The 16,075-nt window shown below is 45.6% G+C and overlaps 1 protein-coding gene across 1 annotated transcript; it reads right to left on the reverse strand.

Moving 5' to 3' along the window:
• Positions 1-537: 537 nt before the first annotated feature.
• On the reverse strand, positions 538-13,886 carry LOC118093197 (cytochrome P450 2W1). Its single transcript, XM_035132117.3, has 9 exons — positions 13,580-13,886; positions 11,311-11,473; positions 9,509-9,658; positions 8,012-8,169; positions 6,302-6,475; positions 5,101-5,242; positions 4,075-4,259; positions 2,306-2,447; positions 538-1,655 (listed from the first exon to the last, which is right to left on the reverse strand). The coding sequence occupies exons 1-9, from the start codon at positions 13,775-13,777 to the stop codon at positions 1,465-1,467; spliced, it is 1,503 nt and encodes a 500-aa protein (XP_034988008.1). The 5' UTR covers positions 13,778-13,886; the 3' UTR covers positions 538-1,464.
• Between the last annotated feature and the right edge of the window lie 2,189 nt (positions 13,887-16,075).

Below are 16,075 nucleotides of genomic sequence, written 5' to 3' on the forward strand. Positions count from 1 at the left end.
CGACAGATAGCCATCCAGCCTCTTTTTTTATATAAATATAGTTTTTGAATTTTGTCACCTTACAGAAGGGTTCCTTTTTCACTCATTTTCACTATTGCCACCCTGGTTTGGTTAGGGTAAGGGTGTTGTCTGCTTATGTCCCAGTTCTTTTGCTTCCACAGATGAGGAATCTGATTATCACCCCCACTTTCTGAATAGACAAGGCACACAAGCATCTGGGTTACCACCCAAATAAGTTTACCCTGGCTGAAGCCATAAATCATGATCTGAAAACAAGATGTTGGGAGTACGATAAACCTTTCTTCTCCATGTGGCTTCTTACAACCATCATAATCTCTGTTCCTTGTTTTTTTTCCAAAGCATCTTCAGTATTGTTGAATCTGCTGTGAACCTGTAACCAAGGGGCTGGAATACCTCTCCTTAGTCTCTTTTCCATTAATAAATTTTAATGTGACTCTAGATCCAAAATAGGCAGGAAGTGTAGTCCTGGGACAACAGAATATGAGAACAAAATGGACTCAGTAATTGTGGATTTTAGAACCCCGAGTGTAAATTTATTAGCAGAAAAGGCTGTGGGAAAGTTCTTGCTGTGACCTAGACTAGCAGCAGGGAGGCAGCAGAGTCTCTGAATTGGGAAGTGAGAAAGGGTTTTGGTGTTGAGTGCTGCATACTTACGAATGTTTCTACTTACGAACAGAGCTCCGTCCGCCATCTTGGATGCGGTTTAGATAGGATTTTTTCTACTTACGAATTTTTAGATAGGGTTGCTTCGACTTACGAATTTTTTCTCCCAATGCATTCCTATGGGATCCGACTTACAATTTTTTTCGACTTACGAATGTGCATTTGGAATCCATTAAATTCGTAAGTAGAGGTACCACTGTATCCCGCCTCTGGGAAGCAGCAACGATTAAGGGAAACAAAACCTAAGATCTTTTGAATACTTTCCTTTTTTTCCCAAAACTAAAAAGCCCCAAACACCCTGCCTCTTTTTCTACAGGGGAGTTCCTCTACTCTCTAATCACCCTGGTTGTGCTTTCCTGCCCTTTACCCAGCTCTACAATATCCTTTTTGAGGTGCAACAACCCTAATTTCACACAGTATTCCAAGTGTGGGCACGCTATAGGTTTGTATAAAGGCATGATGGTACCTATAATTTTATTTTCACAATCCTTTTCGCAGTGATCTCTAACATCGAATTCACCCTTTTAGCAAAAGCTTGCTTTCCCACATGCTTAAGCTGTTACGCGTATATTTAAAAGTATGACAAGCATGGAAAAAGTCACGTTTTTTGGGACCAGTTGCATTTTCCTCTCAAGCATACACCCCATGGCAATTCTAGCTTTGCTAAGGTACTGATCCATCAGTTCCTGCTCCACCAAAAGGAATGCTCTACTTGAGGTTTTTTCCTCTGGGGGTTACCCCCTTCTTGTGTGTGGATTATCTCATCGCAATGTCCTCTTTTCACTCCCGGGGAATGGCGCAAGTCAGCTGAGGTTGCGGCCTCAAAGTGAAGGTCGTCTTAGGAACGGTCAAGTCCAAGTCAGTTTCCGTAAGCCCTGGTGGCGGTTGAAAAGTGAATTTCTGCAGCAGGCCCGTGAAGAACAGGAAAAGTTCCATCTTGGCCAAGCTCTCGCCGATGCAATTTCGGCGCCCTGCAAAACCAAAAAAGAATTGGGAGTTGACTGCTGGCACGCCTTGAAAAGATCCCTCCCGCCTTTGCACTTCTCTGAATCGTGTGACATAGCTTAGAAAATGTACCAAAAGGCACAATTAAAAAGAATTGTGTTCAAAAATGCATATATTATGGGGTGGGGAAATGCCTACAAAAAACATTTTAGGGTAAAACGCACACAAGACTATGTTTGTGGGAAAAGTACATTTACAATGCAGTTTTCAAAATCTCATTATGGTGTGGAAACAGGATAAGAAGGCCCTTTGTGAATGTACTGTACATGCAAAACTGGCATTGGCTATAAATAGAGTGATCCAGTCATCCCTCACCTCAGCCTAATCTGCAATATGGGGTTCAAAGGGCTGGCCAGCCTTATAAGGGTGTTGGAAGAATTATAAGAGATACAAACAGATCACACTTGGAACAGCATATAGGGCCATATAAATGCTTTGGCAATAACCACACCCCTTCCTCCCAATACAAGGCAGTTACTTGTTCCAGACCACGAGAGGGGGCTCCAGAGCTGCAGAGAAGGGAACATTTCTCCTGCCCCATCACAACACTGCACAGGGGGGCTGATAATTTTTCAACAGATTTATGCCACCAAGACGAACGAACCCCTTTAAGTACCTAAGGAGAAAGGCATGAAGGCTTCTTTCTTGACAAACTTCCCGTCGGCGTCAAGGAAGTGGTTAGGGTTGAACTCGTGAGGGGTCTCCCATTGACTTCGATCCATAAGCACTGAAGTGAGCGAAGGAATCACCATCGTTCCCTGGATCAGACAGCATGGGGTGGAGGTGGTGGAAATTGTAAGCAGGGATGAGAGAAAATCAGGTTTAGAGTCTTGACTATTGCTGTCTCATTGACCAGGACTGCTCCTGCACTGATGTAATAAGGCAATGGAAAATACTTTATCCTTTAAGGATTTTGTTAAAGGGAACCTGCCCAGTTTGCAATTTACAAACACACTATACATTTAAAGCACACTCACTTCCACTGAAATAATCCTGGGAACTGTAGTCCGCACCCCACCCCGAGCTACTATTCCCAGCACCCTTAACAAACTTGTTGGTGGTCATTCCTGCCTCCTGGGGGGAGGGGAGAGAGAGTTTCATAGTTTAACATTATGTTGCATGAAGATGTACTTTCTTTTATCTGTCCTGAATCTTCCAACTTGAGGATGTAAAGGCGGGCAGGCAAACACAAACATTCACAAATGCACTCAGCAGGGAACGGATATACAGTGGTACCTCGACATCCGAATGACTCGACTTCCGAAGGTTTCGACTTCCGAAGTCGGCAAATCATGCTTCGCGCATGTGCAGAACGGGTGCTTCGGCAACCGAAGACTTTGACTTACGAAGAGCGCCACGGAACGGATCATCTTCGTAAGTCGAGGTACCACTGTACAGAAGATAGACTGCAGTTTCCCCTTCATAGGCCCTCTGCTAGTCAGTCACCTATGGTGCCTTTCTTAGGGCCAGTACAGGATGGCAGCTTGGGATAGCTCAGTCGGTAGAGCGTGAGACTCTTAATATCGATGTCGTGGGTTCGAGCCTCACATTGGGCAAAAGATTCCTGCATTGCAGGGCGTTGGACTAGATGACCCTCGTCGTCCCTCCCAACTATATACTTCTCTGATTCTATGAAACATGACTTGACCAAGGGCTAGTTCCCACATGCATGTTGCCTTCATCATCATCATCATCGTCATCATCATCATTATTATTATTTTATACCCAGCCCATCTGGGCAGCTCCCAACAGAATATTAAGCAGAATAAGACATCAAACATTAAAAACTTCCCTAATCAGGGCTGCCTTCAGATGCCTTCTAAAAGTCAGATACTTGTTTATTTCCTCGACATCTGATGGGAGGGCGTTCCACAGGGCGGGCGCCACTACCAAGAAGGCCCTCTGCCTGGTTCCCTGTAACCTCACTTCTCACGGTGGGGGAACTGCCAGAAGGCCCTCAGAGCTGGATCTTAGTGTCTGAGCTGAACGATGGGGGTGGAGACGCTCCTTCAGGTATACTGGACCGAGGCCGTTTAGGGCTTTAAAGGTCAGCACCAACACTTTGAATTGTGCTCAGAAACATACTGGGCGCCAATGTAGGTCTTTCAAGACCGGCGTTATATGGCCTCAACCCCTGATGAGCTGCATGTGTGAATGGACCCACAAGAAAGCATGTGTTTCATTCACACATGCATGTCAGGGTCAGCATGGCATTACATTGCCATCAAGTGAGGAACCTGCAGGTGGAAAGGGAGAACACAACACAAGTCATGCCCAAGAGCAGCTCAGCTGTGTTAAAATTGACTAGAGTTAACTGAACAATGCTAAAGTGAAATGAAGTGCCCTCAGCATGCAAAATCAGGCATGCACCTTTGGAGAAGGTACCTTTGGGAGAAAGTAGCCCCTGAAATGCGTGTCAACGGATGTGCTGCGTGGGACATGCGGCAACAGCGTGATAAATCTCTGCACCTCGTGGATCACTGCATTGGTATAGGGCATGTCTTTCCGGTCATCGTATGTGGCCCAGTGTCCTGGTTTCACAACCCGCCCAATCTCCTCTTGAACCTTTTCTGCAACAAAACCGAAGAACAGGGTGCAATTAAATTCCTTGCACCTGCAGCTACTCCAGCCTTGGATAATTCACTTATCCAAACATGAGGAATACACCACAGATTCACACTGCAGTACACACCGCAGATTCAGGTATCCAAAACAGCTGGACTTGCATGTAGCACTGTAAACAAATAAGCAGCCTTAGTAAAAACCTTAATTTGTTGTGCTTTTTCTGATCCACAGGTTTTCCTGGATTTCTTTTATCCTTTTGGGGTCAAAATTCCTTGGTCAGAAACGCATTAGAAATTTCCGTGGGCCCATGGGCCGGAGGATTCCCACGGACTATCGTCCGTGGGCCGGACATGGGCCACACAGGCGCAGAAGCGATTTCCAGTGCCGCGCTGCCCATGTCCGGAACACCAGAAATGGCTTCTGCACATGTCCGCAGCTGCGCAGAAGCGATTCTGGGGCTGCGGACATTTTGGAAATGGGCAGCGCAGCACCAGAAATGGCTTCTGCGCATGTCCACAAGAATGCTTTGATGGTGTTTCCTGCTCGGCAGGGGGTTGGACTGGATGGCCCTTGTGGTCTCTTCCAACTCTATGATTCTCTGTTTCTCTGATTCTGCAGCTGCATAGTTGCTATTTCTGGCGCCGCTCGGTGAGTCCCCGCGCCGCGTTGTGCCGGTTTACCGCAGCACACATGGGACTTACCGAGTGGGTGGCTCGGTTCACAGGCGGCCCATGGGCCGGATAAACGGCTTCCATGGCTGTATCTGGCCCATGGGCCGGAGGTTGCCGATACCTGATCTAGAAGCAGTAGCAGGAGGAGGAGACTGTGAATGAACTGGCCACTCACTTTGAATCTTTGGGTACTTCATCATCAGCAGAATGGCCCATTGTAATGTTGTTGCTGTGGTCTCTGTTCCAGCCATGACAAGATCCAGGATGGAAGCGATGAGGTTGTCATCATTAAAAAGGTTCTCTCGCTTAGTCGTATCCTGAGGAGGTGGTAGAACACATGATTGAAATTAAAGACAAAAATACTCTCACTCTACTTAATAACACAGGTATCGGTGGAAATATATACATCTGGCACTCAGTTGCTAAGGAACACAACCAGGGGTATCACATCTTGCTTGTGGACTTCTGACACACAGATTCGTCTTGTTGACCAGAATGCTGGACTAGAGAGGCTGGGGGTGAGGGGCCTTTTTGGCTCAAGAAGCCCAATTCTTAATTGGATCATAGCCTCTCAGGACTCAGCTAAATTAGTAAAGGAAAAGCGTTTTATACGTGTTATAACAGCGTGACACTAGATGGCGCTGTGGAGTTCCGTCTTTTGCCGACAAGATTTCCCGCTTTGAGGTTTACAATGCGTTTTCCTGAAATGCTTTTCTGATGTGTCTAGATCCAGCCTCAGGCCAAATCCAACAGGTGTGGGGATCGGGGACAAGGATGACAGGTGATTGGGTGTTTTGAAGTCCCAAAGTTGGGACTTCAGACTGAAGGCCGCATTCATTTCTGGAGAAACATTTCGAGGGCCACATTATCTATTTATTATTGCATTATTTATTACATTTCTATCCCATCTATCCTCCAAGTAACTCAGGGTGGCATACACATTTAATCCCCACAACTGTGCTGAGAGGCAGTGGCTGGCCCAAGGTCACCCAGTGAGCTTCATGGCTGAGTGGGGATTCAAACTCTGGCCACCCAGCTCCTAGCCCAACACTCTAACCACTAGGCCACACTGGCTCTCATGCCCGTAGTGGATGGGGCCAGAGCAGAAAGCTGGCAGAGCCATGACTGTATTGCTTGTTTTTGTACAGTAGGCTAGTTTGTACACAGACTCCGCCCCATCTTCTGACCAGGCAAAACCATTCAAAGATGGTGGACAATAGGGCTGGTGGAAAGTGTGAGGTGGTCCGAGGAGGAGGTGTAGCCTGGCAAGAGTGCCAAGGGCCAGATAGAAGGACGCATTTGGCCCCTGGGTTTGAGATTCCCAACCCCTGCAGTAGGGGACTTCTGAGCTCCTGAAACCTGAATCAGCAAAATACCTCTCGTTGCTTGAAGACCAATGCATCTGTGTAGCTATTGAGGTTGTTGGCGTTGATGTCTTGCTTGCTTGTCTTGATGTATTCCCTTATAATGAGGCGGACGTCTTCGATCCTCTTCAGTAGAATTTTGTGAGTGTTGAAAAAAAATCCAAGGAACGGGTAGAAATTAAACAGCTAGTCAGGAGGAAATTAAGGGGGAAATGTTGGGGAGGGGGGTGAAATAAATGTTAGTTACCTTGAAAAGTAATGTAGACAAAAGTCATTCACTAGGGTTGTGTTGGGGGAAAGGATTGTCCAAGGAAATAGATATTCCTGTGACTGTCTTACCCCTCCCCAGAGTCTTCAGGAAGAAGGATTGCTCCTGAGTTGGGATGTCAGAGAATTCCAATGAAAATCGAAACAGAAGCAGAAATGGTTGATGTCTGCTTATTCAACCCACGTGCGAAATGGAAATCAATCCAGCGAATACCAGTTGGTACAGTATTTGCTGTTGTTGCTGTTTTCAGTTTGCAAACGGTATGTAACTGATGACAGACACTCTGCACCCCTGCCCGATTTAAATTGTGTTTCAGCAGAATCAAAATAAATGGCCTTTGCATTGAAACGAATGGTATAGGGGGGAAATGTCACCAATTAGCTTAAATTTGTAACTAACCACATAGAGAAAAAATATGTCAGCTGTGTTAAATGGTAGACAGCAAGATGATTAAAATAGTATTTGGGGGAACTGAACTGCAGCGGAACGGAAACAGGACTGTTTGTGACGAAAAGAGGTTGGAGCCCCCTGGATTCCAATGAGAATTAACCCGGACTGGGATTATAATAGTCTTGGATTCCCCTCTCTTGGATCAGGTATCTATAGGCCAAAGTGAATGTGTGTTGCATTCTGATTTTGCATGGATTTGCTATTAACCTTCAGCTTTGTAACCCAAGAAGCAGTTGAGACGAAATCTAATCTCTCACACAAAAACTGAAAGCTGCCATAGCAGTGATTTAAATGTATGATGTAGATGGGACCTAACACATTGTGTGAATATGTCTTACACTCAAGTTTGAGTATCTTACATGCTAAAGAGAACTAACGTGGTATAAGGTAAAGGTAAAGGTAGGTCCAGTCGCTGACGACTCTGGGGTTGCAGCGCTCAGTTCGCTTTACTGGCCGAGGGAGCCGGTGTTTGTCCACAGACATGTGGCCAGCATGACTAAGCCGCTTCTGGCGAACCAGAGCAGTGCACGGAAACACCATTTACCTTCCCACCACAGCGGTTCCTATTTAAGTACTTGCATTTTGACGTACTTCCGAACTGCTAGGTGGGCAGGAGCTGGGACCAAACAATGGGAGCTCACCCCATCGCAGGGATTCGAACCGCCGACCTTCTGATCAGCAAGCCCTAGGCTCTGTGATTTAGACCACAATGGCTAGCAAATTGGACGTAGAACAGGGGGAAACTGAGTATTAGACTATGGTCACATCCGCATCATGTATTTAAGGCACTGTGACACCATTTTAAGGGTGCAGGTAACTGTGAGATCGGCCCCCTTAGCAAACTACAGCTCCCAGGGGAAATGCCACTCTTTTTCATGTAATAAATAAACCCACCATTCTTACTTTCTATTGAATGGGGAATCAGCTCAGCACATCTAGTTTGGAATTCCTTCCAGTTTATTACCCCATAAGTGTACAAATTAGCAGCTACAAAGTTTTCTTACATGTAAGAATGGAGATCCAAGAAGGCACATCACTTCGTCTATGAGTCTTAGGAGAGTGATGAATACTGGGTCTTTGTAGTCGAACCTCTCTCCAAACAGCAGAGCAAAAGTAATGTTGGTTGGGGCGGTGTTAAAGGTTCTGAGAATGAAAGGTTCACCTAAATGGAGGAAACCGAGAATAAAACAGGGACAAGTTCTGGTGGAAGCCAGGAGTTGAAACCTCATTGTTCGCAACAATAAATGAAGATCAGTAGCTAGAGATTCCAAAGTGGAACAGCGGCCACTTGCCAAGTCAATCACAGAATCATAGAAGTCAAGAGGGAAGAAAAGTTCATGGAGGGAGGGAGTGATAACTGTGGGGTCCATAATTTCTCCAGTATGGTTTTCCTATAAAACCAGTTGCTCGCTGTGCACATAAGTGCAGCAGTGTTTCGGTACCATTACCAGGGAAATTATAGAGTTGGAAGGGATAAAGAACCCAACTAGTGCAACGATCCTTGCCACAAAACGAGCCAGTTTTCCCATTATCACCACCTCCTGTCTTGGATCAATGCTATTATCAGTGGTTCAAAACATCCCTCAGTAGCTGCAGGGTGTGAAATGGTAAGCTGGGCACAACTTGGTGTTTTAATGCTCATGCACATGTGTGCTAGGGGCACCCACACCTCGGAGACTTGGGACAATCTGTTCATTGAGCATTTATCCTCGCTTGTTTGCAGGAAGATCAGACAACGTTGGGTATTTTGAGCAGTCACTCTGACTTAGAATCATAGGATTGTAGAGCTGGAAGGGACCTTGAGGGTCATCTAATCCAACCCCCTGCAAGGAAGGAATCTCAACTAGATCATACATGACAGGTGCCATCCAACCTCTGCTTAAAACCCCCCAAGGAAGGAGTGTCCACCACCTCTTGTCTGTCCCACTGTCAAACAGTCCTTACTGTCAGAAAGTTCTTCCTAATGTTTAGTCAGAATCTCCTTTTTTGTAACTTGAAGCCAGTAATTGGGTGCTAGGCACTGAAGCAGGATAAACAAGCGTGTTCCATCTTCCATGTGACAGCCCTTTATTTGGAGATGGCTTTCATATCTCCTCTTAATCTTCTCTTTACCAGGCTAAACATACCCAATTACCCCATAAGCCTTGGTTTCCAGACCCTTTATCATCTTCATTGCCGTCCTTTGCACATGTTCCAGGTTTTCAATATCCTTCTTAAATTGTGGTGATCAGAAATGGACACAGGACTCCAGTATAGGTCTGATCAAGACAGAATAGAGTGGTACTATGACATTCCTGGTTGGGACACTACACTTCTGTTGATGCAGCACAAAATACCATTAGGTTTTTGTTTTGTTTTGCTGCTGCATCACACTGTGGACTCATGCTAAGGTTGTGGTCTAGTAAGACCCCAAGATCCTTTTCACATGTACTACTGGCAAGCCAGGTGCCACCCATCTTATATCTGTGCAGCTGGTCCTGCCCTAGGTTTTCCAAACTCACCTTCAAAAGATTTAATGTCCTCTACAAGGAAACCAAGTTCTTCATTAATCTGCTTCTCTATGAGCTTCTTCCCCACGCCAAGATTGCGCATGCTGGCCATGGTGAATCTTCGGGTAGTCCTCCACAGCTCTCCGGTGGAAAAAAACACCCCTGTTGGGGTAGACATTAAGACTTGGTCTTGCTCATTTGAATCAGGGAAGAGTTCTGTGAAATGCTTTGGGTTTTTTTTTTTAAAGATACATCAGACTTCCCTAAATCTATCTATCTATCTGTCTGTCTATCTGTCTGTCTATCTATCTATCTATCTATCTATCTATCTATCTATCTATCTATCTATCTATCTATCACCAGAACCACTGTTCTTCTCATCTTCCCCATTCCCCTGTCAGGGACTGGGCAGAGGAGGAATGGTGGAGACGGCCTTCCCAGCCTGACCCTTCCAGAGAAGAAGAAAACAGTTCAGAATTACAACAGAAGTTTGAGGGAGGTCACAGCTCAGAGGAAGATGAGGGGGAAAGCTGGGAAATAATGGGAGAGGAGGAAGAGGCAGAGCTGGAGCAGCTGGCTGACACATTATCACTAGAAAGCATTCCAGACCCACCATCTCCCAGAACCCGGCGAGCCTTAAAAATAGGAGAGCAAAGAGCTCAAAGACAGATGGCCCTAAGTGGCAACCATAGAGGGGGTGCTACTATTGACGAATGAGGAAGTGGGAGAGAAGGGGAGGTGGAGAGTCACTTGGGATAATGTCATTATTCCAAGAGGCTGCATTCCCAAGCCTCTCTCTGTAAATGTTGAATAAAAAGCAGATGGTAAGGTGAGAGCCAGTGTGGTGTAGTGGTTAAGAGCAGTAGACTCGTAATCTGGGGAACCAGGTTCGCGTCTCCGCTCCTCCACATGCAGCTGCTGGGTGACCTTGGGCTAGTCACACTTCTCTGAAATCTCTCAGCCCCACTCACCTCAGAGAGTGTTTGTGGTGGGGGAGGAAGGGAAAGGAGATTGTTAGCTGCTTTGAGACTCCTTTGGGTAGTGATAAAGTGGGATATCAAATCCAAACTCTTTTTCTTTTCCTTGTCTTATCTGTTCCTGGCGACCTGCCGTGGGGGTTGGTTCCTCTACCACCTGACATTCCTCCTGCACTTCCAAGCATCCTAACATCAAAGTCCCCCTCCTTCTCACAAGCTGCTGATTGCCTTACAAAAGCATGCCACAACTTTATAAGGGACTTGAATAAAAGCAAGAATTAAGGCAATTGTGTTTAGTCAATGTCTGGAGGAGGAGTCAGGAATAAAAAAAAAACCCACTACTGTCAGTGAACTCTTTAGTCAAAGAAACCAAAACAGCACAGGCCTAGTGACCACAGCAACTCTTGCCCCAGTGAAACAGCTGCAAGGACTGACCATCACTCTCTAAGGTTCCTTCCCCAGTTCCTTCCCCAGCAGCCTAAGACTCATTCGTCTTGTCTTTCTTTACATCACCCTCTTCTTTTCTCTGCGTGTTCTGGGAGAGGGGAGCTGGTCACAGCAGGAGGGGGAGATTGACTGGCTTCTCCAGCAGCCTAACTCATCTACCACCCTCCTCTCCTGCCTCTGGGTCTGGACTGCTCTCTGCCACAGCCTCTTCCTGCTCACTCAACCCTGTTGCCGTTTCTGACACCTCCTCCTCCCATTCTGCTCCCTGTCATCCCACCAACAACCCCCTGGCTCTGAGCCTTCTACCCCTGGAGGTTCCCTTGGGGGTTCACCAGCTGGTGCCTCCCCCCCCATTCCTCTGTATCCAGCCAGTCCATGACAGTTGGTTACCATTTCCATGCTGAATCTCTTCAAATATTGGGATTGGCGGCCTGTCCACAAAGTCCTCTGTGAAGGTCACAAGGGCATCTCTCACAGCTTCATAGCCAGTCAGCACTACTACTTTTTGGAATCCAAAATGGAGGGTGAACACCGGGCCATATTTCTCAGCAAGCTGAAAGGTAAGTAGGGGTTATAACAAAGTACCTTCAAATGGTCTTGTTGCTGCTGCAAATTTCTCCTATAATTTTGCCCAATAATTTACACTTTGGACAAAGCATTTCCCTCCAACATAATGCATTTTTTGGGGTATTTCTGCTTGTTAATGCATGCATTCTTATGCACACACAATATGTGTGTACATGCATTTTTGGGACCCATTCCTTGACTGAAAAATTTGGAGAAGTTCAAATTCTGAAGGGTAACTGTTTCGGTTCACGTATTGTTTCAGAGTAGGGATTGCTTGGTTTGTCTTTAAATGTGAACTGAACCGAATCGCCCTCAAATCCCTACACCTTAACAGAGGCAAACGAGAATGACTTGAATAACATCATCAGCTCCTCCCTCCATGAAGATGGATCTTGTTTTCTGAAGCATTCTTGGAGATTTGGATAGAACAGGCTGCATGGCATCCTGTTGGAGTGGAAGGCAGTTGAGAACTCAGCTTCTGATGAATAGTTATTCTTTGACATTTACATATTTGGAGAAGACTTTTGCCCACGAAGGATGGACTGAATAACCAATTGCTCTGCATTGGGGACCAGAGAGTCTTGTCAGTTTCAGTTTTTCTTAGTTTCTCATTTTTCTGATCTTCAGTTCTACACATTTCCATATTACTTCGCAATTTTTTTAAAAAAAAGTCCTCATGAAAACGTAACAGCATTTTAGTACAAATAAGACAGGGGTACCTTGGTTGTCAAACTTAATCCGTTCCGGGAGTCCGTTTGACTCCCGGAACTGTTCGAAAACCAAGGTGCGACTTCTGATTGGCTGCAGGAGCTTCCTGCAGTTAATCGGAAGCCATGGAAGCCGCATCGAACGTTTGGCTTCCAAAGAACATTTGAAAACCGGAACACTTACTTTCGGGTTTTCGGCATTCGGGAGCCAAAACGTACAAGTACCAAGGTGTTCGAGAACCAAGGTACGACTGTATTTACATTCTTGAATGCCTAAGTGCCTACACATTGCTTAATGCAGGTATAAACAGGAACCTCTGCTGGGCCCCTGGCCACTGCACATGATTTGGCTGGTGAAGTCCACTGCAAAATCTGGAAAACTGCAAATTTTGAAGAGTGGCTGTGTTTTGGCTCTCATACTCTTTTGGAAAATGCCAGTTATGTAAGTTTGTCCTTAAAGGCAAACTCTCTCCCCCGCCATCCCTATTCAAAAAGGATTATATAAACAAACACTTTGCCTCTTTGGAGCCAAATGCATGTTACATAATTAGTGAGTTCTCTTTACATCAGTTGTTTGCTAAAGCAGGGGATGGGAGCTGTCAAATTAATATATAAAGCCCCCACAGTTACAGCAATTTCAATTAATTATTGAATGGGGGGGCTGGTGGAAGTAATGCAGGAAGACCCATTTCAAAGTGCACAACTGCAACCCACTCCTTGTTTACTCTAGAGTAATTCCACAAAAGTAAAAAAATAAATAAAATAGATGAAATACGTAGAGAATGTGCACATAAAGAGAAAACAACTGTGTTAAACTCGAACCAACGTGTGATTGCATTGGTGCTTCTCCTGAAGCACAGCATTATCTTACTCAACTGTTTTAAAACAAATGTATGCCAGAAATATACATCTTTACTAGGGATGGGCAAATCCGTCAACTATCAGTTCTCTCGGTTTCTCAGTTTCCCAATTTCAAATTCAGTTCTGTGCATTTCTGTAGCAATTTGCAGAAGATCCTTACACAAATTCAGCAGCATTTTAGTAAAAAAAATTCTCCCAATAAACAGATTTTTTTGTATGCAGTTTTGACAGATATACACATTTTTGCATGCGATTCAGCCAAATACAATACTTTCCTGTATGTTTTCAATAATATATGCATGCATAACGGTAGCTTAGCTGGAGAACTGCATTGCAAAAAGGAATAAAAGTATGTAGAAAAAAGTGTGGATTTCAGTTCGCACATTCTTTTGGAATGTGTGAATTTGGTTAAGTTCACCTCTGAATGCAAACCAAATTAGACTTCTCCCTCTTCCCTAATCCTCTCTTGAATTTGCACAATGGGACCAAAAGCACAACTTATATGAAGCAATTTTATTCCCTACCTTCAATATGGATTTGTCCTGCCTTTTCATATCCATCAAATGTAGGTTGCCAATGATTGGGAGAGGCATCGGACCAGGTGGGAATTTAAAAGTCGGTTTTCTGAAGCTCCTTGGAAAATAGAGCGATGCGAAGAAGAAGACCAGGCACAGCAGGCAGATGCAGGCAGGGGAAGAGAGGAGGAAATTTAACAGAGGCATCTTTTATTTTTATTTTTAAAGTTGCTTCTCCAGAAAGAATGGGAGAAAATATTCAGTTGCCCCGATCTGTCCACTGGTTCTGAGCTTTATATTTCTGCTTTGCAATTGCCACCACCACCAAATAAAAAAATAAAAAAAAATCTAGCAGAGCTTGAGCAAATGCAGTAACCCCACCCTTTTTAAACACTTCTGGAGAATGTGGTCTAAGCAGTTTCTGATTGGAAAGAAAGAAGCTGGTTTTGAGTTACGGGCCCTGCCTGTGGGTACAGGATTAGATACAAACATTGTGTGGCACCATGGGGCTTTGCACACCCTTCTAGCCTTCTGGGCGTGTGCCTTGGGGCCAAACTGCTGGATCACCCTCATTTCTTTGTAAACTGAATTGCGGCAGGAATTGGGGGTTGGCGGCTACCAGCTTCTTCAGAGCAAGGGGGGGGGGAAGGAAGGAGGTTCATAGGGTGAGCCCTGAATCTGGTAGGGGTTTGCACAAAGTGTACATGGGCTGATTTGTAAGTGGGTGTATGTAGGGATGGACTACAACTCCCACCAGTACGCTGCCTGGGGCTGATGGGAGTTGCAGTCCAAAACATCCGGAGGGCATGGCTGCCCAAGAGCAACCTTTCCTTCGGTGATGGCTTCTTGCCTCTCACCGATCCTCAGCTTTTCACCTCTGTGATGAACCAGAGAACCTCCATAGGGCAGCTGCAACATGTTACCTATCACTTAATTTCATTCATAGCTGCCAAATCTCCCGTATTCCCCGGGAAACCCCCGTTTTCCCGGCTGTTCCCAGCTGAAAAAAATGGATTTTTTTGTTTCCCCCCGGTTTATTCTGGCACAGCGGCCATTTTGGAACTGGGCGGAGCATGCTCAGAAGCGACTTTTGATGCTGCTCTGCCCAGTTCCAAAATTGCTGCAGCGCGACTTCTGGTGTGGCAGCCATTTTGGAACTGGGCAAAGCAGCATCAAGTCACTTCTGAGCATGCTCCACCCAGTTCCAAAATGGCGGCAGCGCTACTTCCAGTCTGGTACTTCCGGTCCGATCCCTTATTTTTCAAGAAGGAACTTGGCAGGTATGAATTTCATTGTATCCAAATAGTGAACTTGGCACCACCCTTTCAGGGAGGGGCAGGGAGAGGGTCTCACCAGGCTCAGCAGAACCCCCAAGGTTTGCAGAAATGCAACAGAGGCTTTGTGATCAGGGCCGACCCCTAAAGTGGGGGGGGGGAGAACTCCAAAAACAGCTCCGCGGGGAAACTGAGCATGCTTAGTGTTCCCAGAATGCTGATTTACTGAGGGTGGGGTGGTTTTTTTATTACAGTGGAACCTCGGTTTATGAACACCTCGGTTTATGAATTTTCGGTTTATGAACACCGCGGACCCATCTGGAACGGATTAATTCATTTTCCATTACTTCCAATGGGAAAGTTCGCTTCAGTTTATGAATGCTTCAGTTTATGAACACACTTCCGGAACCAATTACACCCATGCTTCAGTTTATGAACGCTTCAGTTTAAGTACTCTGCGGACCCATCTGGAACGGATTAATCCACTTTCCATTACTTTCAATGGGAAAGTTCGCTTCAGTTTATGAACGTTTCAGTTTAAGTACCCCGCGGACCGTCTGGAACAGATTAATCCACTTTCCATTACTTTCAATTGGAAAGTTCGCTTCAGTTTATGAACGCTTCAGTTTATGAACAGACTTCCGGAACCAATTGTGTTCATAAACCGAGGTACCACTGTATTTATTTTTTGGGGGAGGGGGAGTTGGAAAACCAGAGGGGAGAGGAATGCAATGGAATATTCTGGGAGAGGGCTTAGCTGGCTGGCTGGGATCCTGAACAGGTACAACCTCTTACTTCTTGTACAGTAGCCGAAGAGAACACATCTTGGGACTTGGGCAAGAAGTGGCCCCAGGCAATTTCAGAACAGCCAAACATATTTAATTGCTAATGATCACATTTCAGTTCTTCTTATTTAACTTTTCCATTTGCTATAAGTAGGTCATGCCCCCCCCTGCTTTGTCTCTGCAGTTGGCACTTCAGCCAGGTATGTTGCAATTATTATTGATCCCACACAACTTGACTAGACAGGACTCTAGCACTCCCCCGCCCCCGCCCTGCTCCCACGGTGGAGCCTACCTCTTCCCGAATCTGAGCGACTTTATCTGCAAAAAAACTTTGCAAATCATTGCAGGAGATCATGTGGCCTGTACTGGGCCCGGATGGAGCAGGTAGTTCCGCTAAATTGCGAACCACCTGAAAGAGTCTCCTGCTGCTGTTTTCTGCAGATGCG

The sequence above is a fragment of the Zootoca vivipara genome, chromosome 13 (genome assembly GCF_965207765.1).
Source record: "Zootoca vivipara chromosome 13, rZooViv2.hap1.1, whole genome shotgun sequence".
Classification (NCBI taxonomy): Eukaryota; Metazoa; Chordata; class Lepidosauria; order Squamata; family Lacertidae; genus Zootoca; species Zootoca vivipara.